The following is a 23,660-nucleotide window of genomic DNA, read 5'->3' as shown; positions in this document are numbered from 1 at the left end:
CCTGGGGCCTACGTCGGTTGTAACCCCGGAAGTACCCTTCTAAAGGCGGGGCCTGTAAGGCAATCCGGAAGTATATGTAATGAAGAGGTGCCACTTGGCGGCCATGGCAGCTGTAGTATCGGTAGCTCCGGGTCAAGGCCCCTCCGAGTGGAGTAACATGGCCAGCACTGGGTATAGGGCAGAGACACCTTTGTATCAGCTTCACTGCTGAACCCCACGACCCGCCATTACCGGCCTGCAGGACTCCTTTCCTCACTCTAGACTCGGAGGATAGTTTGCCGTGTTTGGTGGGCTGGTCCCGGAGCTGGGGGGCGGCGATCACCTGCGGGGGTGCCCCAGGGAGATAGGGGAGCAGGGAGAACGAACAAGTTCGCTTGGGTTTTCGTCCTTTTCTTGCTGCCATCGGGAACATTGCTTGTGGAGGAAGTAGGCCCATTGTGCTGCCCGTATTCCGACGATTGAACCAATAGCTCCTTCGTATAGTTTCCCATTGACTTCTCATCTCTGTTAACCCATGGGAATCCAGTGACTAGTATACGAAAACTTACGGGCTGGGACCTAAGGTTGCTGAAAGTTGTCTCTAGTATCAGCAAAAGGGGGGCTGTTTACAGGTACGTTCAAGAGAGAAGTGCCTCGTGAACGCATCTGCCGGTGGGGAGGACGAAAGAACTGGAAAGTACACCTGTTCTCTTGGAACAATCACACGTGTTTAAGGACCTGAGCTCCCGAAAAATTATATACTAGTAGTATTGGATGAATAAAGAAGGCAGAATGGATGATTTCGTCTCCATTAGTCTGCTGTCTCTGGCTATGTTGGTGGGATGTTACGTGGCAGGAATCATTCCTTTGGCTGTTAATTTCTCGGAGGTAAGCGCTCAATTTTCTATTTTCTTTCAGCTGTCAGGATGGCAGCTAGGAAGTAGTGACAGTTGAAAGGAAAGCTGCTTCCCCGTTTAATAGCAGAGCTAAAGGTCTTCTTAAGGATGACTTTTTTCAGAAGATGCCAAACATTTAGTAGTAGAAACAAACCTCTTATTTAGCACGAGTTCTTAACGGAGAGGGGTAGGGGCGGGGAGTGGTGGATCCACTGAAGATCCTTGGATAATCTGAACTTCCTAAAATTGCATACCAAAATTTGGGACTCTGTACATTTTCCAGGAAAGACACCGTAATGTTATTTTGATACCCAGAAGTTTCAAAGAATCAAGGTTTAGGATTGCTGTCAAACGATACATGAAGAATATTGTTTGTTTGTATGACTTGAAATCAATATAATTTCTTTTTGAGAAAATCAGGCATAACTTTTTGGGAAAAGGTTTTGGTTTTTTTGGATACCTGTAATTAGAATGAAGTAAGGAACACGACTAAGCGACTGAACTGAACTGAAGGAAAAAGACTAGATTGTTCTTAACTCAAGCTTCCTTTTAAAGGAGAACGTTGGATAGGTTTTTGAAGTTGTTTTTAAATCTGTTTGCTTAGAAATGAATTTTTTTGTTACTATGGTTTGACATTTTGTTTTAATTTCTTTGGTTCTTTATTATCACTTGAACGAACATTAACAGGGAAGAAAGATAGATAAAAGCATTGTTCAATGAAAGTGCAGGTGCATTTTTTTGGGCTATTGTAAGGAGTTCACAGCTTGCATAGTGCTCAAAGATTGGGGGAGAAAAAGTACTGCCTTCAGGATTTCTTAAGTATGCCTTGATGTTCAACACTAAGATAGTTTCACTGTCAGTCCTGAAAGTGCTTTCAAAGAAAAGGGAAGTGGAGAATGGTCTGAAGTAAAGGAAAGGTATAGATGAGCTGTGAGGTAGGCCTTGAGTTAACCTGAGGGAAGAGAAGGCACTGGTGGTAAAGAAAATAGCCTGTGGGTGAGAAAAAAGTTGGGACTAGGTGTTAAGAGTTTGAGAAATAAACCCCACAGTCAGATAGAAGGGGGACTTGAATTGCTACTGCTCCTTTTCTGTTTCCTTTCTGTTTTTTGGTTTCTTTTAGTATCTAATGATAACATTGAGCTACAATTTTTTGAGCATATACATTACCTAATTTCATTAAAAAAAAACGGCGAGGTACAGATGAGGAGACTGAGACTTAAATTATGTAACTTGGACACGTTTGTGAAATGTGTTAGAATCAGAGCTGTTTTTTTCCATCTAGATTTTTCTGTTTCGGAACAGTTGTTAGCCACTCCGTCCCTTGAGGCGTAGTAGTCTGTATACCAAATCTAGCCTACAGACTTATTTATTTATTTGACTGCACCAGGTCTTAGTTGTGGGGTGCAGGATCTTTAGCTGCAGCATGTGGGACTTTTTTTTTTTTTCTTTTCAGTTGTATCATGTGGGATCTAGTTCCCCTGACCAGGGATAGAACCTGGGCCCCCTGCATTGGAAGCATGAAGCTTCAACCACAGGGCCACCAGGAAAGTTCTTGGATTTACTTCTTTAGATTAGCAGAGTGTCCATTTTATTGCTACTGTTTTTTTGTCTTTATTCCTCAAAGTAACAGTTGGCTAGAGCTGAATAGTGGTATATTGTCATGTTCCTTCTGGGCTATGAAGCCTACTTCACTCATTTGAGCTACCTGCCTGCCCGCCCAGTACTTTGTGAGTGTGCTGTCTCTCCTCTGACTAAATCATGAAAAAAAAGTAAGAGTGTCAGTTGTTCAGTCGTGTCTGGCTCTTGGCAACCCCATGGACTGTAGCCTGCCAGGCTCCCCTGTCCATGGAATTCTCCAGGCAAGAATACTGGAGTGGATTGTCATTTCCTTCTCCTGGGGATCTTCCTGACCCAGGGATTGAACCCGGGTTTCCAGTACTGCAGGCTGATTCTTTTACACTGAGCCACCAGGGACTGAGTCTTCTAATTACATTAGAATTGAGTTGACATTATTAAGGCTGACATTTGTGAAGTTTAAATTGGTTTGTATATTTAAAGCCTCAGTAGAGATAACATTTATGAAGAATTATAATTAATTCAAATAAAAGACTGATAAAACTTTTTATTTCTATAAAATTCCTAGACCTTTCCCAGTTTCAGTATTTTCTCAAACTGTCTTCAGTGATTTTTGCAATATGCAGGTATATGCTATCCTCTTTTCTCACTGAAGGAAATGTGTCCATGAGTGGTGTAATTAACTAGGCCATTAATAAAGATAATTAGTATGATATGTCATTTATGGCTTTCTAAATTGATGGTCAGGTGGTCTTTTACCAGCTTTAGTTCTTGAAATGCTGTAAATCACCATTCATATCTGTTCATTATTACAGCAGGACATTTTGAGCTGTTAGGATGAAAAAATTAAAGTTATATATAACTTAGTCAAAAACATTTTAGAATTCAGCTGGCGATTTTTGTCTCCTAGGAATTAGCATTTTTTTCCCAGACAGATTATACTATTACTATAAATCAATGTATCGTGAAATTAGTAGATAATAAATCTGTAAAAAATGAACTTCATTCATGGAGACCAAGAAACAGAGTTTCTATCCTTAGAGAATAAATAGCTCCCCAAATTCCTACATTGACTAAACAATTTTTCTTTTTAAGGAAGTGTAGCTTTTCTTCAGGTCTGGAGTTATTATAAATAAAAGGACCAATAAATCGAATTTATCTTATAGTTAACTTTCATTTATATGAGAAGATATGATTTTTATTCATGTTCTTAATCTAACTACTACTTTGTCTTTCAGCACTTTTTTCTTCAGAATTTCTCAGAGCAGGAACAAAAGGTCAAAAAAGCCATCAATGATGGCAGGGTTAGTATTTAGAAATGAGATAAAGTCAAGTAGTCTGAGATTACTGTAGCAGTGGTATCTGTCTGTCATATCTGACCATCACGAGGTACGTGTGGCATTGATTTCTTAGTCACTTTCTCCAACATGGAGAAACCTTGTCCCCAAACCAACTTCCTTGAGTGATGATTTTGTAACTTCCTTGTGCCTAAACAGGGCTTCACAAGTGGCAGTAGGGGTAAAGAGCCCACCTGCCAGTGCGGGAGACATAAGAGACTCAGGCTTGGTCCCTGGGTGGGAAGGTCCCCCGGAGGAGGGCGTGGCAACCCACCCCAGTGATCTTGCATGGAGAATCCCACACACAGAAGTCCGGCAGGCCATAGTCCGTAGGGTCGCAAAGAGTTGGACACTACTGAAGTGTCTCAGCACACATGTGTGCCTAACTGGTTTCTAAAATAAAGGAACAAAATCTCTGATTCTCGAATGCATTTCTAAGTGACTGATAATCAAGGTATTGTCTTCTTCAGCATGTGAGCAGGAAAAAAATTAAACTCATAAAAGCAGATGAAACATACTTTATACAAATGAGGTTTTGTTGGATAAAGGAATTGGACACATTAGTTTAGCAACTACATTGTGTTTTTAAGATTCAGATGTTGACAGTTTTCTTTGGCTGTAAATGAAAATGCTATGTAAGTAGGTTGAGAACCTGTAACTTAATATTTTGTTGTTGTTGTTTAGTCGATAAGTCGTGTCTGACTCTTTTTGTGACCCCATGGACTACAGTCTGCCAGGCTCCTCTGTCCATGGGATTTCCCAGACAAGAATACAGGAGTGGGTTACCTTCTCCAGGGGATCTTCCTGACCCAGGGATCAAACCTACACCCCCTGCATTGAAGGCAGATTACTTACTGCTGAGCCACCTGTGAAACATTACCTAGGGTAACTTTACGTAGCTCATCAGGTGCTCTGATGAGTGAAGTTCAGATGGCTGGAGTGAGATTTTAGATCAATGATCTGAGGATTATCATTTTACCTGAGCATGTCTCCTCTTTGTAACAGAGCTGGTAACAGAAAGCAAAGCATTTGCCCAGAGCTCTAGGGCAGCACTCCTCAAACTCTGGTGCTTGACCAGTTTTATCTTTAACATGTATTCCTTTGCAGAGCAGTATACTTGTGAAAATGAAATGGGAAAAAGGCCTACAAAATACAAGCCCAGATGCAGTATCATGAGAGTTAACAGACATATAACTACTCCTATAGTTATAAAAGTCATATTGCTATAAACTTTTTCAAAGACTTTCTCTCATGTTGTACTTGGTGGTGGTTTTAGTCGCTTAGCCATGTCTGACTCTGTGACCCCATGGACTGTAGCCCACCAGGCTTCTCTGCCTGTGGGATTTCCCAGGCAAGAATACCGACGTGGTTGCCATTTCCTTCCCCAGAGGATCTTTCTGACCCAAGGTCCTGCATTTCAGGCTGCCTCCTGCATTGGCAGGCGGATTCTTGACTACAAGCCCATAGTTGTTGCAGACTGTTTTGGGTTATAATGCCACATTTTTTTCATGTGTTAAAACAGTATAGATCCACAGATATCCAGATGAAAGTAGCGTTACTCCTATCTCAGTAAAGTTTTTAAGGTCATTAGTAATGCACTCATTTCAAAAGGAACTGTCTGAGACAGTGTAGTTCAAAATCAGTGTTGAGCAAACTGTTGAACATCCAGATCTCTTCTGTTAAATGGCCTTGTAGGATTGTTGTGAAGATGTAAGGAAATAACATAAGCACAGGGCTTAACACTGTATCTGGAACATAAGAACTTTAGGAAACATTGAGGATTATTCTCAGTACTGATTGTGAAAACTTTCTAAAGATTTTCATTTTTATAACTTTGTTCTAAATTATAATTTTAAAACCTTTTCTTTTGGAATAGACTTCTAATAATGGGGTAGACTCCTCCCTTCCCTATCCCAAACCATGAAACTTCTCTGCAATTTGGAATCCAAAAGGCCTTGCTTCAGGGTTGGCTTTCCAGGTCACCATGAATGGTTTTTTTGAAGAGGCCAGGGCTTTCCCACTGGTCTCCCTGTTGTATAGTATTTTTCTCAGTATTTAACTTTTTCTTCTTCTTTTTGTTAAACTTTTCTGGTTCAAATTACTTTATGTTTTTCATTTAATTGAACCCTGACTAATACAGCTAAGGTAATGGGTCGTAAGGGCTTCCTGGGTGACTCAGTGGTAGAGAATCCGCCTGCCTATGCAGGAGATGGAGGTTCGATGCCTGGGTCAGGAAGATCCCCTCGGGGAGGAAATGACAACCCACTCCAGTATTCTTGCCTAGGAAGTCCCATGGACAGAGGAGCCTGATGGGCTCCAGTTCATAGAGGTGCAGACACAACTCAGTTGTGGACACAACTGAGCACACACACACAATGGGCCATAAAATCATATAACTACTGAGATTGAACAGTAAATCAGCCCTGGAGTGAGATAAAAGGGTCCACGTGTCACAATATGTGGCAGCTGACCTCCAGCATCAGTGCCTAGGGGTCTCAGGGAGTCATGAGAACTGTGGTCAGCCATGGCACAGAAGAGCAGGTGTCGTTTAAAGACACCAGCCCTGGCATTGCCAAATCTTCCTGCTTTTCAGAAGTTGAAAATATTGATCTAAATTTTATACTTTGTTTGATAATTCAAATATTATTACATTGCTGTGTTGGTCAAAAAAACCTATGTTTATGAGCTGCCAGTCTCAAACTTCTGGGCTGGACTGCTGATTCCTAAGCTCTCTGTGAAGTAGAAAGCGCAAACTAGCAATAAAAGGGGAGGGACAGCAAGTAGAGGAAGTAAGTCACAGCATGACGTCAAGTGGGGGGGGACTGAAAAAATTTCAAATTGCTGCAAAACCTCAAAGCACCATTGTTTAGAACCATTTGAAAAGGGGAAAACGTCTCTATCTGCATATTAAGGGCACTGTGCTCTCTAATCCCACAGTATAATAACAAGAGCTACAGTATCAACTTATGTGTTAAGTTCTGCTATGATTTTAATAGTGACCTTGAAAGAGCCTCAAGCTTTATTAAGTTCAAAGCCACTATTTATATACTCTCTAAATAAAAAATTTTTAAGCCTAGCGCTAAGGGTCGGACACGACTGAGCGACTTCACTTTTCACTTTCACACATTGGAGAAGGAAATGGCAACCCACTCCAGTGTTCTTGCCTGGAGAATCCCAGGGACAGCAGAGCCTGGTCGGCTACCGTCTATGGGGTCACACAGAGTCGGACATGACTGAAGTGACTTAGCAGCAGCAGCAGCAGCAGCTGTATAATAGAGGCTCTTTGTGGAAAATTTGTAAAATATGATAACGTGTGAAAGGAAAATAAAACTATTATCCCACTGGAGAATCACTACTAACATTTTTGTTTCTTTTCATTCATTTTTTTTGCATGTTTGTTTGCATTTTTAATATGGTTGATTATATAGCGTGTGTGTGTGTAAATATATACATATATTTGCATTCCCCCTTATTTTACCTGGTATTCTTTTCCTTCATCATTAAAAAGATGTTCTAGGCACTTTTGTCCTCATTTGGCCACACTTTGTGGCTTGTGGAAACCAGGATTTGAACCGGAGCCCCTGGGCAATTAAAGAATGGAATCCTAACCACTGCACAGCCAGGGAATTCCCTCTAGGCACTTTTTCTTGTCTTCATTACATTCAGTTATTTTATATACAGAAATTCTTACTATGCATTTGTTTTCAAGTTTTTGCCATGATGCTGTTGGGGTTTTTAAAATGATAATAGTGTTGAATGGATATTTTTGTGTCTAATGCTATGACCACATTTCAGATTGTTTCCTCAGGGGTAGAATGACGGGATTACAGAGCATAAATATCCTCAGGAAGAGTCTCAGTCTATATGGCCAAGTTTTCTTAATGTATTTTTTCCAACAAATGCAGATAACACCGCATTCTCACACACACTGAGTACCATCATTTTTAATTTTTAAAACTTTGCTAATTTGATAGAGAAAAATTATTTTTTTCTCAGTTCAGTCAAACTTCCTGTGTATTAATAATGTTCGTTGTCAGTGTTTCCCAGGTCTTTCCCATGCATCAGTGGGCTTTTGTTTTTGTAGTCACATTGAGCGAGCAGTCTTAGGAGATTTCGTTTTATTTTTAGAAAGGACTCATACGAAAAGAAAAGCAAGTTGGTCTTTTTTTCCGAGATTGAAGGAAGTAGCATCAATGGAGTATTGCTTGTTATTACCTCTAGGCAAATGAATTTAGGAAAGGGAAACCTGTGTGCCACCGACAGAATGGTAAGGAGTAGCATTGTTCACTTGAGCTTCCATCCGAGTCTCTGGGTTTTGTATTGTGATTCTTGTGGAGGAGGGGCTTAGAAGCATTTGCCACGTGCTCCCAGTGAGGTTGGAGATAAGGGCTAGTGACAACTACTCTGTATTGAGTGTGCTAACATCCTGTGCCTACATGATAATAGTAGTAGTGGCAATCCTGTCTTCCGGAGAAGGATATTGAACTTGCCGAGTGTCTCAGATCCACCGCTTAGAGGCAGGAAGCTTTTAGACATCTTGTCTCGGTGGTCAGGACTTGAAGAATCAAGTTAATATTGAGTTTTCTTGATTAGTTACTGTGTTACTGTCACTTAGCAGCAGATCATGTAGTAGGTAAATTGACATCAGAAAGTGTCTCCTTGAAGCAGGTTTATTTGTAAGAATATGGAGAAAGCCTTTATTACTTCAACAAGAGTTACTTTGTGTCCCGTGATACTTCATCCCTTCAGCTGAAGGGGTCAGTCTTATAACAAGAGATGCATCTTTCATTTTTTAGGAAACTGCAGTTGATGTTTTTCAGTACAACATGAGCATGGTATAAGGGAGATTGAAATAAGCAGTCTTCAGTATTAAAAGCTTTTAAAATTGTTGGCATGTATTTAATTGAACCAAACAATTTATTGACTGTTTCTGTGAGCAAGGAAAGAAAAACCATTTAACTACCTTGGTATCTGCCAAGAAAACTAAACTGACTTCAAAGCTTGCACTACGCTGATAGCTTAATGGCGCTGAGTACAAACTGCTGTTTTAATTAATACTTCTGGTCAGTCCTTTGGCTTAGTCAGCTATAGATGTGAAGTTGTAAAATGAGATAACACTAGACAAATGGCATTGCACAGTTCATGCCTCTTTTGAGCAAATATTTCACTTGTTCAACAGATATTATTGCTTTGGAAACTCTCTTCATCTTGAACCACATGTGAAATTTGTAGTTCTTCATTTAAATATAGCTTTTCAGTGATTTACCGTAAGCAAAGGAGAGAACCTGTCAGCATTTTAACTTTGACATGTATGCCGTTCTGAGATTAAATAACAAGTTGTTAAGTTGTGTGAAAGAATACAGCTGTACAAATAACGTGGAGCCACATCTCAAGTGCTTGAAATAAATTGAGTCTAAAATGATTTAGGTAGTTTAAAAATTTTTTTAAAGAAAAATTGAAACTATAACCCATGGCAGTTATGCTTATTGCTTTGACTATTGGATTTTTTGTTTCCGTTAGAAGTGCTCCCTCTATAATTAGGTTGCTGTGAGAAAGTTACTACACGTTTATCAAGCTGATCAAAGTTATGTACAATGAATAATCTTCATAACACTTTGCCCGAGATTGAAGCAGTGACTAAATAGTGATTGAAACAGTGCTGAAGATTGAAACAGGTTTTTAACTCTTTGGGAAAAAAAGATGTCATTTAAGGTATTTGCATTATTGAGACAAATGACTGCGTTGCCTCCATTTACTGTGGTGGAATCCTATTATGGTTCCTTATTTTGTGTACTTTAATACCCCTTGAGCCAAAGGATAAATTCTGAATCAAATAACCACCGAAACTTCTAGATATGGTTACACTTTTAAGGGACATGTTAGGCCTAGTTCCCAGCACAAGTGTTCTAAAGAGGTTCCAGAGCATTTATATATTTGTTGATATTAAGGGCCAGTTGAATGGCAGGTACCAAGACCCCAGTGCCTCATATGAATCTGGGTATTTAATCCATTCTCTTTGTATATATTTAGGGAAGAATCTGTTATGTGTCAAGATACTAGTCTATAAGTATTCAGCAGTAAATTAAAAACAAAAGTTTCTGCCTTCACAGAACTTAAAATTTTGGTGTAAGAGTTCCAAGAACAAACATAGGTTTGTCTAACTTAGTTAAATAACTTAGTTAAGCATAAGAGGTTTAACTTCATTTGGTAAATAAATGTATGTACTCTAATTTCAAAGTAGACTGAAAACATAATACAGTAATTTTAGCTCACACTGCCTTTCCTTTGAGGAAATATTACAAAATGAGATGATTTACTCAAGTTTACCTCAGAGATCTCTTTTTCCAAATTCTCAAATTCTTTTTTTTTTTCTGGCTCTTTAAAATGATACTGTAATACCGATCTTGGGCTTCCCCGATGGCTTAGTGGTAAAGAATCTACGAGCATTGGCTGACCTGAGTTCAGTCCCCAAGTCAGGGAGATTCCCTAGAGAAGGAAATGGCAACCCACTCCAGTATTCTTGCTTGGGAAATCCTATGGACAGAGAAGCCAGGTGGGCTACAATCCATGGGGTCACAAAAGAGTCAGATATGACTTTGCGAAATCTAAACAACAGCAAACATAGATCTCATCAGCCATAATCTAAATCAGATGTCCAGCAATAGCAGAATGGATAAACTGTGGTATTCTTATGGCTGTTATTGATAAAGCTTCTATGAGCATTTTTATACAAGTTTTGGGGGGAGACATATGCTTTCATTTCTCATGGTAAATACCCAGAAGTGGAATTACTGGTTATACTCATCAGACTTCTCTGTTCATGGACTTCTCCAGGCAAGAATACTGGAGTGGGTAGTCATTCTCTTCTCCAGAGGATCTTCCTGACTCAGGGATCAAACCCGTGTCTCCTGCATTGCAGACCACCATGTGAGCCACCAGGGAATAACACCTATGAAAGAATGAGCAGGATTAAGCAGATGAAGAAGTTGAGCTGTAATTTGGTTGCAGTAGAGGCCTCAGATCACTCCACAGAAGGCACTGAAGCTTTGTGGCCCTTCTGAGATATTCTGAATTGAGACTTTGTACCTGCAAAACCAATACCCAGTTGCGGATGTGACCGGTGATAGAAGCAAGGTCTGGTGCTGTAAAGAGCAATATTGCATAGGAACCTGGAATGTTAGGTCCATGAATCAAGGCAAATTGGAAGTGGTCAAACAGGAGATGGCAAGAGTGAACATAGACATTCTAGGAATCAGTGAATTAAAATGGACTGGAATGGGTGAATTTAACTCAGATGACCATTATATCTACTACTGTGGGCAGGAATCCCTTAGAAGAAATGGAGTAGCCATCATGGTCAACAAAAGAGTCCAAAATGCAGTACTTGGATGCAATCTTAAAAATGACAGAATGATTTCTGTTCGTTTCCAAGGCAAACCATTCATTATTACAGTAATCCAGGCCTATGCCCCAACCAGTAATGCTGAAGAAGCCGAAGTTGAACGGTTCTATGAAGACCTACAAGACCTTTTAGAACTAGCACCCAAAAAAGATGTCCTTTTCATTCTAGGGGACTGGAATGCAAAAGTAGGAAGTCAAGAAACACCTGGAGTAACAGGCAAATTTGGCCTTGGAGCACGGAATGAAGCAGGGCAAAGGCTAATAGAGTTTTGCCAAGAGAACGCACTGGTCATAGCAAACACCCTTTTCCAACAACACAAGAGAAGACTCTACACATGGACATCACCAGATGGTCAACACCGAAATCAGATTGATTATATTCTTTGCAGCCAAAGATGGAGAAGCTGTATACAGTTAGCGAAAACAAGACCAGGAGCTGACTGTGGCTCAGATCATGAACTCCTTATTGCCAAATTCAGACTGAAATTGAAGAAAGTAGGGAAAACCACTAGACCATTCAGATATGACCTAAATCAAATCCCTTATGATTATACAGTGGAAGTGAGGAATAGATTTAAGGGACTAGATCTGATAGATAGAGTGCCTGATGAACTCTGTACGGAGGTTCCTGACATTGTACAGGAGACAGGGACCAAACCATCCCCGTGATAAAGAAATGCAGAAAAGCAAAATGGCTGTCTGAGGAGGCCTTACAAATAGCTGTGAAAAGAAGCGAAGCGAAAAGTAAAGGAGAAAGGAAAGATATAAGCATCTGAATGCAGAGTTCCAAAGAATAGCAAGGAGAGATAAGAAAGCCTTCCTCAGTGATCAATGCAAAGAAATAGAGGAAAACAACAGAATAGGAAAAACAAGAGATCTCTTCAAGAAAATTAGAGATTCCAAGGGAAGATTTCATGCAAAGATGGGCTCAATAAAGGACAGAAATGGTATGGACCTAACATAAGCAGAAGATATTAAGAAGAGGTGGCAAGAATACACAGAAGAACTGTACAAAAAATATCTTCACGGCCAAGATAGTCACGATAACGTGATCACTGACCTAGAGCCAGACATCTTGGAATGTGAAGTCAAGTGGGCCTTAGAAAGCTTCACTACGAACAAAGCTAGTGGAGGTGATGGAATTCCATTTGAGCTATTTCAAGTCTTGAAAGATGATGCTGTGAAAGTGCTGCACTCAATATGCCAGCAAATTTGGAGAACTCAGCAGTGGCCACAGAACTGGAAAAGGTCAGTCTTCATTCCAATCCCAAAGAAAGGGAATGCCAAAGAATGCTCAAACTACCGCACAATTGCACTCATCTCACACGCTAGTAAAGTGATGCTCAAAATTCTCCAAGCCAGGCTTCAGCAGTATGTGAACCGTGAACTCCCAGATATTCAAGCAGGTTTTAGAAAAGGCAGAGACACCAGAGATCAAATTGCCAACATCCGCTGGATCATGGAGAAAGCAAGAGAGTTCCAGAAAAACATCTCTTTCTGCTTCATTGACTATGCCAAAGCCTTTGACTGTGTGGATCACAATAAACTGTGGGAAATTCTGAAAGAGATGGGAATCCCAGACCACCTAACCTGCCTCTTGAGAAACCTGTTGTACATGGAACAACAGACTGGTTCCAAATAGGAAAAGTAGTACGTCAAGGCTGTATATTGTCACCCTGCTTATTTAACTTCTATGCAGAGTACATCATGAGGAATGCTGGGCTGGAAGAAGCACAAGCTGGAATCAAGATTGCTGGGAGAAATATCAATAACCTCAGATATGCAGATGACACTGCCCTTATGGCAGAAAGTGAAGAGGAACTCAAAAGCCTCTTGATGAAAGTGAAAGAGGAGAGTGAAAAGGTTGGCTTGAAGCTCAACATTCAGAAAACAAAGATCATGGCACCTGGTCCCATCACTTCATGGGAAATAGATGGAAAAACAGTGGAAACAGTGTCAGACTTTATTTTGGGGGGCTCCAAAATTACTGCAGATGCTGATTGCAGCCATGAAATTAAAAGACACTTGCTCCTTGGAAGGAAAGTTATGACCAACCTCGATAGTATATTAAAAAGCAGAGACATTACTTTGCCAATAAAGGTCCGTCTAATCAAGGCTATAGCTTTTCCCGTGGTCATGTATGGATATGAGAGTTGGACTGTGAAGAAAGTTGATCGCCGAAGAATTGATGCTTTTGAATTGTGGTGTTGGAGAAGACTCTTGAGAGTCCTTTGTACTGCAAGGAGATCCAACCAGTCCATTCTAAAGGAGATCAATCTTGGGTGTTCATTGGAAGGACTGATGCTAAAGCTGAAACTGCAATACTTTGGCCACCTCATGCGTCGAGTTGACTCACTGGAAAAGACTCTGATGCTGGGAAAGATTGGGGGCGGGAGGAGAAGGGGACGACAGAGAATGAGATGGCTGGATGGCATCACCGACTCTGGACATGAGTTTGAGTGAACTCCGGGAGTTGGTGATGGACAGGGAGGCCTGGCGTGCTGTGATTCATGGGGTCGCGGAGAGTCGGACACGACTGAACTGAACTGAACTGAACCGGCATCTGCATAGTAGCAAGTTGGGCTAGTCACTGGATATGGACTGCTCGAGGGGAGGGAATATAACTTTTAGGTTAGTTAGTTCCCTTTGGCCCAAGGGCAGTATCTCAGAGGGACTTAGCTGAAAGCCATCAGTAGGCAGCATTACCAGCACTTGGCGGAACAGGTGTCTCCAACCTGAAGGGGCCTGAGTGTATATTATTACCGTAACACCCACCACAAATATATATATTTCCAGTACAGGTATATGTACTTTCTTCCAATATGTAGCTTGCCTATTCATTTCTTAATGGATCAGCAAACATTTAAAATTCTGATGTTGAATTTTTTTCTCTTAAAATAGTTTGTGTTTTTTGTGTCCCTGTTGAGAAATCTTTGCCAACCCCAAGATTGAAGATTTTCTACTTTTTTTTCTAACAGCTGTTGAGTTTTAGGTTTTATATTTAGGTGTATAATCCATCAGGAATTAATTTTCATGTATGTGATGTGAGCTACCACCCAAGTTATTCTTGAAGGCAATTAGCTCTTTCTCTTTTAGGTACATCCCTTTCCTCTCTTCTCATCTTCCCTTAATTTGCAAAGCTGAGGCATCTTTCATTTCCATTTCGCAGAGTAGAGCATAGTCAAAATGCTGACAGGACAGTCTTCTTTCCTAGTAATTTATTCATTAGTTTAAATTGTGGAGTTCTGAAACTAAGGCCCTCAAATGAAATGATAGTCTGGTGCAGTTTTACCCTTATTTTTGTCCTTTCTTTACAGTAAAACTTGACATTCATGATTGTTTTTTAGCAAAGGTGACTTTTACAAATTGTTTAGAGAGAATGATGAAAAGACTAATTACTTGCCATGTCAGAGCTGTTTTTCCATCTTGTGTTCTCCGTACTCTGACAGTTGGTCTCAAATGAATGCTGTGATTAGCAGTGTTTTGGTGAGTTTAGTAACTTGGAAAAGACAAAGACTGTTAGAAATAGCTCAATATTGAACATTAAAGTAGGAACACCAGCTGTTTGATGTCCTTTTCCCAAAATGCTTCAACCACATTCTCCTGTTGCCTCCTATATCTTCATAGGATGTGTAGAAATATTATTTTAAAGAAGAAAAGTTGAGGTGCTGACTTTTAACTAACTTGAACATGGAGTTAGTTCTGCCTCCCAAGCCAATGCCCCAACCATTGGAGCATTTTTATATAAGTTTTATAGTTGTATACCATTTAGAATGCAATTATTGGATGCCTTCAGAACTCTCTCAGTTTGTAAGTCATTAATAGCCATCCAGAATGTGTGAAGGGCTGACCTGGCCTAGATGCTAAGGGGATTCCCCTCTTGCTATAGGGCAAGTATTAGCTGGTGCTGACATTGCGGTTATAGTTCCCCCATTTTCGGTAGAGACACAATAGATATGGATCCCTTCTTTCTTCCCAAACAAGGAGTGGGTAATATTTCTACTAGCTTTTCAGCTAAGAACCTCCCTTAGAGGCAGTACTTGCATGTGTATATTCCTACAGCTTCACTGTTGCACTTTCAGTAGTATTTCAGAACTAATACAACCATTGTTATTTTTGCTAACCTCATAAAAGAAACTAAAACAGAAAAGGTGAGTACATGTTATACTGTAAAATTATTAAAAGTTTTTCATAAGCAACATAAATACCCTCTTGTAGTTTTTAAGATTATTTTTCGTACTGCCAAGACTCTAAGAAGGGTACATTGATGCTTTGGGAAATTTTGAAACATAATCCTTTATATCTTATATATCAGGATACAGTCTCCTAAGGAAATCGGAGTAAAAAGAAAAAACTGGTATTAGTGGATTAAAGCCATAGATCATTTATGACATTGATTCTAATGATGGTTTCATAGATGTGTACTTCCAAATACATAAAGTTGTATACATTAAATATCTACAGCTCTAGTATGTCAATCTTAATCGAGCATTTTTTTTTAACTAGACATTTTGGTATTAAACTAAATATGTTTTTTCATTGTATGAGTACTACATGTTCATTACAGATAAATAAATGTATTATAAAGTATATATTACATATTATGTTTATAAACTATAAAGAAAAAATTGTTAATGTTTTACACTTGTTCTGCTTATGTGTATACTTTTTCAAAAGAACTATGAGATTACCAATACATATTGTTTACCAGCAGCTTTTTCCTCGTAGCAATATATCATGCCTTTTTAAAAAAGTAATTAACTTATTTGTTTTTGGTTGTACTGGATCTTCGTTGCTACACGGGCTTTCTCTTGTAGTGAGCAGGGGCTGCTGTTCGTTGTGGTACACAGGCTTCTCATTGCGTTGGCCACTCTTGTTACTCTTGTTGCGGAGCATAGGCTGTAAGTTTGTGGGTTGCAATAGTTGCAGCTCGCGGGCTGTAGTTGTGGCACACGGGCTAAGTTGCCCCATGGCATATGGGATCTTACCGGATCAGTGGCGAATCTCATGTCCCCTGCATTGGCAGGTGGATTCTTACCCACTGGACCACCAGGGAAGTTGTGTCATTACCTTCTGTATCCATGAGTAGACCTCTGTCATGATTTTTAATTGCTGAGCTACTCACATTTTCACTTTTCACTTGGTGCTCTGGTGAAGTATTTAAGTTTATTAGCTAATCTCCTTTCTTGGACACTTAGATTATTATCAGGTTTGCATTCTTAATATGTACAGTGGCCATCTTTGCATAGTTCTTTCTTTCTTAGGAAAATTTCTAGAAGTGAAATTGCTGGATCAAAGAATTCACATTTTTGAGGCTTTAAATCTAAATTACCAAATTGGGGTCCAGGTAGGTTGCAGCAGCTCCCAATTCCTCCGGTTTAAGATGAGTATGCTAACTTTTCCCTATTGTGGGTAGTAGACAAGTTTTCCCACATCACTGCCGATCTGGTAAGCTTAAAAATGGTATCTTCTTGTTCTAATTGGCATTATTATTCATGAAGCTTGGGCTTCCCCAATGGCTCAGCAGGTAAAGAATCCACCTGCAACACAGGCAAAGCAGGAGACAAGGGTTTGATCCCTGGGTCAGAAGATCTCCCGGGTGAGGGCATGGCAACCAACTCCAGTATTCTTGCCTGGAGAATCCCATGGACAGAGGAGTCTGGTGGGCTACAGTCCATGGGACTGACTGACCAGACACGACTGAAGGGACTGAGCACGCTTTGAGGAAGCTGACCCTTTTTCATGTTCACTGGCCATTGTAGATTTTGGCCTCACAGATAAGCAGCTCACCGTCTTCCTTGCGGATACTTTCGAAACTTTTCCCTGTTTAGTCATCAATCTTTTCAGCAGCTTATGTTTTCTTTCCAGGAGCGACTAAAGCTGGTGACTGTTTTGGGTGCCGGCCTCCTCTGTGGAACTGCACTGGCGGTCATCGTGCCTGAAGGAGTACACGCACTTTATGAAGATATTCTTGAGGGTGAGAGAGAGATGGGCCTTCTTTGAGCTATGTTATTGATGTGGAGGGCTCAAAAGAGAAGCTTGGTGATATTTTTTCTGAAAACAGTTCACACGTTTGCAATAGAATATATGCCAAAGCATATCTTTTGATGTCTTTGACAATGAACACGTCAGTAGCAGTTTGTGAATTGAATGCCTCAGTCCACGAATACCACTTAAGATTTATTTGCAATAACACATGAATTGCGGGCTTTCTAAGAATGACAATCATTCTTTTTAATGCCTATGCAAAACTTCCAAATTCCTACATGACAATGATTGTATTTTTAGTGTTCTTTAATTAAAAAAAAAATATATATATATATATATATAAACACATTTGGATTCAAGGACTCTTTTTAAAAGATTTTTTAACCATTTTGCTTTTAAATTTTATGCATTTATTTATGGCTGTGCTGGGTCTTCATTGCTGTATTGACTTTTTCTACTTGCTGTGCACAGGCTTCTTATTCTGGTGGCTTCTCATTGCAGAGCATGGACTCCAGGGCATGCAGGCTTCAGTAGCTACAGCACATGGGCTCGGTAGCTGCAGCTCCCAGGCTCTGGAGGACAGACTCATAGTTATGACACACAGGCTTAGTTGCTCCAAGTCATGTGGGATCTTCCTGGACCAGGGAGGGAATCCATGTTTCTTGCATTGGCAGGCAGATTTGTTACCACTGAGCCACCAGGGAAGCCCCTCAAGGACTCTTTATAATGAACCTTGTAGATAATGAGGACTTCTGTTGTAAAGGATAACTAAGAAATTAAAGAGACCTCTCCTGACCCTAATAACAGGCAGAGAACTGTATAGCTATAGAAGCATAAATGCTGGACGATCAGCTTGGTTCATTCATCTGCTAAATGATTTGGTCCTTTATATCAGCTGGGAGGCATGCTTGATTGAGATTTGTGATTCAGCAAAATCAGATTCCCGCCTCTCATGAAATGTCCCACTTGACTGAAACCACAACTGTCATATTGGTGAGCTGACTCTTAAGATGCCAAGAGTCTGCTAGACTTTAAGAATAGAATAAAGAGGTCAACACCTTCCAAATTTCTTACTAGTCACAGAATAATAAATAGTTTTTCAGATGTTAGTAGAGGAAAAAAACTGTGTCCTATATTCAGAGGGATGATGCTCATATGCCTGGGGTATGAATATATTCATAGTGGTAAAGAGTGGGGATCATGGGGGTAAGTGCAAAATAGGACAGAGGCTGAGGATTGGTCAGCCTTAGGAGGAAAAAATAACAAATAAGGAGCCTTAGAGCAGTGGTTTCCGCTCTTTTTTGATCATACATCCTATTGAGAAAAAAAGAGAATACATGTGCTATTGCACTGATATACTCTACATTATAAAACACACTCCTTAAACAGAAAATTTTGGAAAATGAGATTTAAAGTAACAGTATATAGATCAGTATTTCCTTTCATGTTCTAGTGGATCATCTTGAATTTTCCTGGGTGTGCTCATTCCACTGTGAAAATTACTATGCTGGTGTGCTAGAAAACATTCAGACTGTGATTAAATAGGCACTTAAAATTTGTTTTGCTTGGCTTTGTGCTAAGAATTATGGGTGATAGTTGTTTGCTAAACTTGTCTGATAATAAAAGTTTCTTGAGGGAGGGGTGCATTTTAAAAGTACAGTTTTCTGATCCCCAACCTAGATTATTGAATCAAAATCTCCAGGGAAGATATTTGGGTATATCTAATTTTAACAAGTTGTCAAATGATACTTATTAGACATGATTGGGAAACACTAGGGTAGAGGGAAAAAGTGCTTCAGCTTTAGTTTTTTATTGTTGTTTTTTTGCTGATAGTTTTATGAGATAATAATGTATATAGCATATTCCAGGTATAGTTTTAAAGTTAAATGTAGCTACTATTTGTTGGGCTGCTTTCCTTTCTTTTCAGTTTTCCTTGTTTTGGCCCAAAATAATTTTGTAGATTCGTTTGAAAATACATACATGTACTTTATAAACCTATCTTTTGAAAAATAAGCATTCTGATCTCTTTAACCTTTTCATCACAGATTATTCTCCTGCCCCAAGCCAATCATTAAAAAAATCTTTTAAGGGACTTGCCTAGTGGTCCAGTGGTTAAGACTCTGCTTTTATTGCAGGAGTTGTGGGTTTGATCCCTAATCAGGGAACTAAGATCCCACATGCTGATTGGCCTTCATTAAAAAAAGAAAAAAGAAAAGAAATATTTTACAACTATTTTCACTTACATATTTTATATTCACAAGGCAAAAAGATATGACACTGAAAGATGAAGCCCTCAGGTTACTAGGTGCCCAATATGCTACAGGAGAGGAGTGAGAAATAGCTCCAGAGGGAATGAAGAGGCTGAGCCAAAGCAGAAGCAATGCCCAGCTGTGGCTGTGGCTGGTGGTGAAAGTAAAGTCCGATATTATAAAGAGCAATGCTGCATAAGAGCCTGAAATATTAGGTCCATGAATCAAGGTAAATCGGAAGTGATTAAAACAGGAGGTGGCAAGAGTGAACATTGACATTTTAGTAACCAGTGAACTAAAATGGACAGGAATGGGCAAATGTAATTCAGATGACCATTGTATCCTACTACTGTGGGCAAGAAGCCCTTAGAAGAAATGGAATAGCCCTCATAGTCAACAAAAAGAGTCCGAATGCAGTACTTCAGTGCAATCTCAAAAATGATAGAATGATCTCAGTTCGTTTCCAAGGCAAACCATTCAGTAATCCAAATCTATGCCCCAACCACTAATGATGAAGAAGCTGAAGATGACCAGTTCTATGAAGACCTACAAGACTTTCTAGAGCTAAAACTAAAAAGATGTCCTTTTCATCATAGGGGACTGGAATGCAAAAGTAGGAAGTCAAGAGATACCTGGAGTAACAAAGTTTGGCCTTGGAGTACAAAATGAAGCAGGGCAAAGGCTAACAGAGTTTTGCAAGAGAATGCACTGGTCATACCAAAACACCCTCTTCCAACAACACAGGAGACGACTCTACACGTGGACATCACATGTGACCACTACAGATGGTCAAAACCGAAATCAGATTGATTATATTCTTTTCAGCCAAAGATGGAGAAACTCTATGTAGTCAACAAAAACAAGGCCTGGAGCTAACTATGGTTCAGATCATTAGCTTCTTACTACAAAATTCAGGCTTAAATTGAAGATTGTAGGGGAAACCACTAGGCCATTCAGGTATGACCTAAATCAAATCCCATACAATTATATAATGGAAATGACAAATAGATTCAAGGGATTAGATCTGATAGAATGCCTGAAGAACTATGGACAGAGGTTCGTGACATTGTACAGGAGGCAGTGATCAAAACCATCCTCAAGAAAAAGAAAGGCAAAATGGTTATCTGAGGAGGCCTTACAAATAGCTGAGAAGAGAAATGAAAGGCAAAGGAGAAAAGGAAAGATAAACCCATCTGAATGCAGAGTTCCAAAGAATAGCATGGAAAGATAAGCCTTCATAAGTGAACAATGTAAAGACATAGAAGAAAATAATATAATGGAAAAGACTAGACATCTGTTCTAGAAAATTAGAGATAGCAAGAAAACATTTCAGGCAAAGATGGGCACAATAAAGGACAGAAATGGTACAGACCTAACAGAAGCAGAATATATTAAGAAGAAGTGCTGAGAATATACAGAAGAACTTTACCAAAAAGGTCTTAATAATCTGGATAACCACGATGGTGTGATCACTCAACTAGAGCCAGACATCTTGGAGTGTGAAGTCAAGTGGGCCTCAAGAAGCATTACTACAAACAAAGCTAGTAGAGGTGATGGAGATGAGCTATTTCAAGTCCTAAAAGATGATGCCGTTAAAGTGCAGCACTCAGTATGCCAACAAATTTGGAAAACTCAGCAGTGGCCACGAGACTGGAAAAGGTCAGTTTTTATTCCAATCCCAAAGAAAGGCAATGCCAAAGAATGTTCAAACTACGTCAAAATTGTGTTCATTTCACATGCTAGCAAGGTTATGCTCAAAATCCTTCAAGCTAGGCTTCAGAAGTACTTGAATTGAGAACTTCCAGATGTTCAAGCTGGATTTAGAAAAGGCAGAGGAACCAAAGATCAAATTGCCAACATCTATTGGACCATAGAAAAAGCAAGGGAATTCCGGAAAAACATCTACTTCTGCTCCATTGACTACACTAAAGCCTTTGGCTGTGTGAATCATAACAAACTGTGGAGAATTCTTAGAGATGGGAATACCAGACCACCTTACCTGCCTCCTGAGAAATCTGTATGCAGGACAAGAAGTAACAGTTAGAACCAGACATGGAACAACAGACTGGTTCCAAATTGGGAAAGGAGTATGTCATGGCTGTATATTGTCACCCTGCTTATTTAACTTCTATGCAGAGTACATCATGAGGAATGCTGGGCTAGATGAAGCACAAGCTGGAATCAAGATTGCCAGGAGAAATATCAAAAACCTCAGGTATGCAGATTACACCACCCTAATGGCAGAAATTGAAGAGGAACAAAAGAGCCTCTTGATGCAGGTGAAAGAGGAGAGTGAAAAAACTGGCTTAAAACTCAATATTCAAAAAACGAAGATTGTCACATTTGATCCTATCACTTCATGGCAAATAGATAGGGAAAAATTGGAAACAGTGACAGACTTTATCTGCTTGAGCTCCAAAATCACTGTGGATGGTGACTGCAGCTGTGAAATTAGAAAATGCTTCTTGGGAGGAAAGCTATGACAAACCTAGACAGCATATAAAAAGGAGAGACATCACTTAACCAACAAAAGTCCACATAGTCAAAGCTATGGTTTTTTCAGTAGTCATCTATGGTTGTAAGAGTTGGACCATAAAGAAAGCTGAGTGCCAAAAAATTGATGATTTCAACTGTGGTACTGGAGAAGACTCTTTTTTTTTTTTTTTTCCCAGAATACTGGAGTGGGTAGCCTTTCCCTTCTCCAGGGGATCTTCCCAACCCAGGGATCGAACCCAGGTCTCCTGCATTGCAGGCAGATTCTTTACCAGCTGAGCCACAAGGGAAGCCCTGGAGAAGACTCTTGAGAGTCCCTTGGACAGCAGAGAGATCAAACCAGTCAATAAAGGAAATCAACCCTGAATATTCATTGAAAGGACTGATGCTGAAGCTCCAATATTTTGGCCACCTGATGTGAAGAACTGACCCATTGGGAAAGACCCTGATGCTGGGCAGGAGGAGAAGGTGGCAACAGAGGATGCGATAGTTGGATGGCATCACCGACTCAATGGACATGAGTTTGAGCATGAGAGGTAGTAAAGGACAAGGAAGCCTGGTATGCTGCAGTCTATGGGGTTGCAAACAGCTGGACACCACTGAGCAACTGAATAACAGCATTCACTCTTTTTGGCATGAATGATTACGTTTTGTCAAATGCATAAAGTCAAAATACAGAACAGTTCCATCACCCTCTTCTCCTTTTGTAATCAAACTTTTCCTCCACTCCCAATCTTGAGCAACCTCTGATCTCCTCTGTGTCTATAGTTTTGTCTTTTCTCAATGTCGTATATATACAGTCTTGTAGTCTTTGGGTCTGGCTTCTTTTAGTTAGCTTAATGCATTTGAGAAGTCATCCTGTTGTTTGGTGTGTCAGTGGTTTATACCTGCTCCAATATTCTTGCCTGGAGAAGTCCGTGGACAGAGGAGCCTGGTGGGCTACAGTCCATGGGGTCACAAAGAGTCGGACACAACTGAGTGACTAACACCCACACCCAGTAATGTGTGAGAGTTCCAATTGACTCCCTTCCAAACAGTTTTGTTGTCTCTTTTGTTTTAGTTTCTGTATTTTAAACACCCAAATAGATGTGTAGTGGTGTCTCTATGTGTATGTCTGTGTGTTTTGATTGATTTGACTCTGTTGAGTCTTAGTTGTAGCATGAGGGATCTTCCATCTTTGTTGCAGCGTGTGGGATCTTGTTCCATCAAACCTGGGCCCCCTGCATTGGGAGTGGAGAGTCTTAGCCGCTGGACCACCAGGAAGTCCCTTCTGCTCTTCCCTTATTGTAGTTCAAATCAACTTTTCTCCAAACTTTGAGAAAGGAATTTGTGTGCATATAACTACAGCCTATAGTTTAGTTCTTCTGTGGACCTTATAATTATGATAATTAGGAGGTATTTTTTTCAGAGCTCGGTATATACCATGTTAACGAAGTACTCTGACACTTTAATAAGCAGTATTAAATACAAATTAATGTGGAAAGGAAGTTCTTACATACTCTTCTACAATTATAGCTCTAAAATCACTGGACTTAGATGATTATCTGTATTTATGTGAGGAAACAGTCTTTCTGTAGAAACAGAAGTTTTGAGAACATAGGTTATTGAGTACTGCAGTACTTGTTTACTATGGAGCTCATGTTTGAAACCACCAAAATTCTTTTAAAGTAGAGAGTTAAATCTGCTATTATAGTAACATTTATCCTATCACCCATTAATAAAAATGGAGCTCTTTAAGGCTC

The 23,660-nt window shown here is 39.8% G+C and overlaps 1 protein-coding gene across 1 annotated transcript in view; it reads left to right on the top strand.

The window, feature by feature from the left end:
• Nucleotides 1-82: 82 nt before the first annotated feature.
• The window catches only part of SLC39A9 (solute carrier family 39 member 9), a 45,751-nt gene continuing 22,173 nt past the window's right edge, over nt 83-23,660 (top strand). The window contains exons 1-2 of the mRNA XM_055436193.2: nt 83-867; nt 17,057-17,165. Coding sequence (XP_055292168.1) covers nt 754-867; nt 17,057-17,165 — 223 coding nt within the window. The 5' untranslated portion in view covers nt 83-753. The remainder of the gene's footprint in view (nt 868-17,056; nt 17,166-23,660) is intronic.

Source organism: Moschus berezovskii, chromosome 9 (assembly GCF_049115385.1).
Source record: "Moschus berezovskii isolate FMDL1 chromosome 9, NW_MosBer_1.0, whole genome shotgun sequence".
Lineage (NCBI taxonomy): Eukaryota > Metazoa > Chordata > Mammalia > Artiodactyla > Moschidae > Moschus > Moschus berezovskii.
This window is presented reverse-complemented; position numbering and strand designations above follow the sequence as displayed.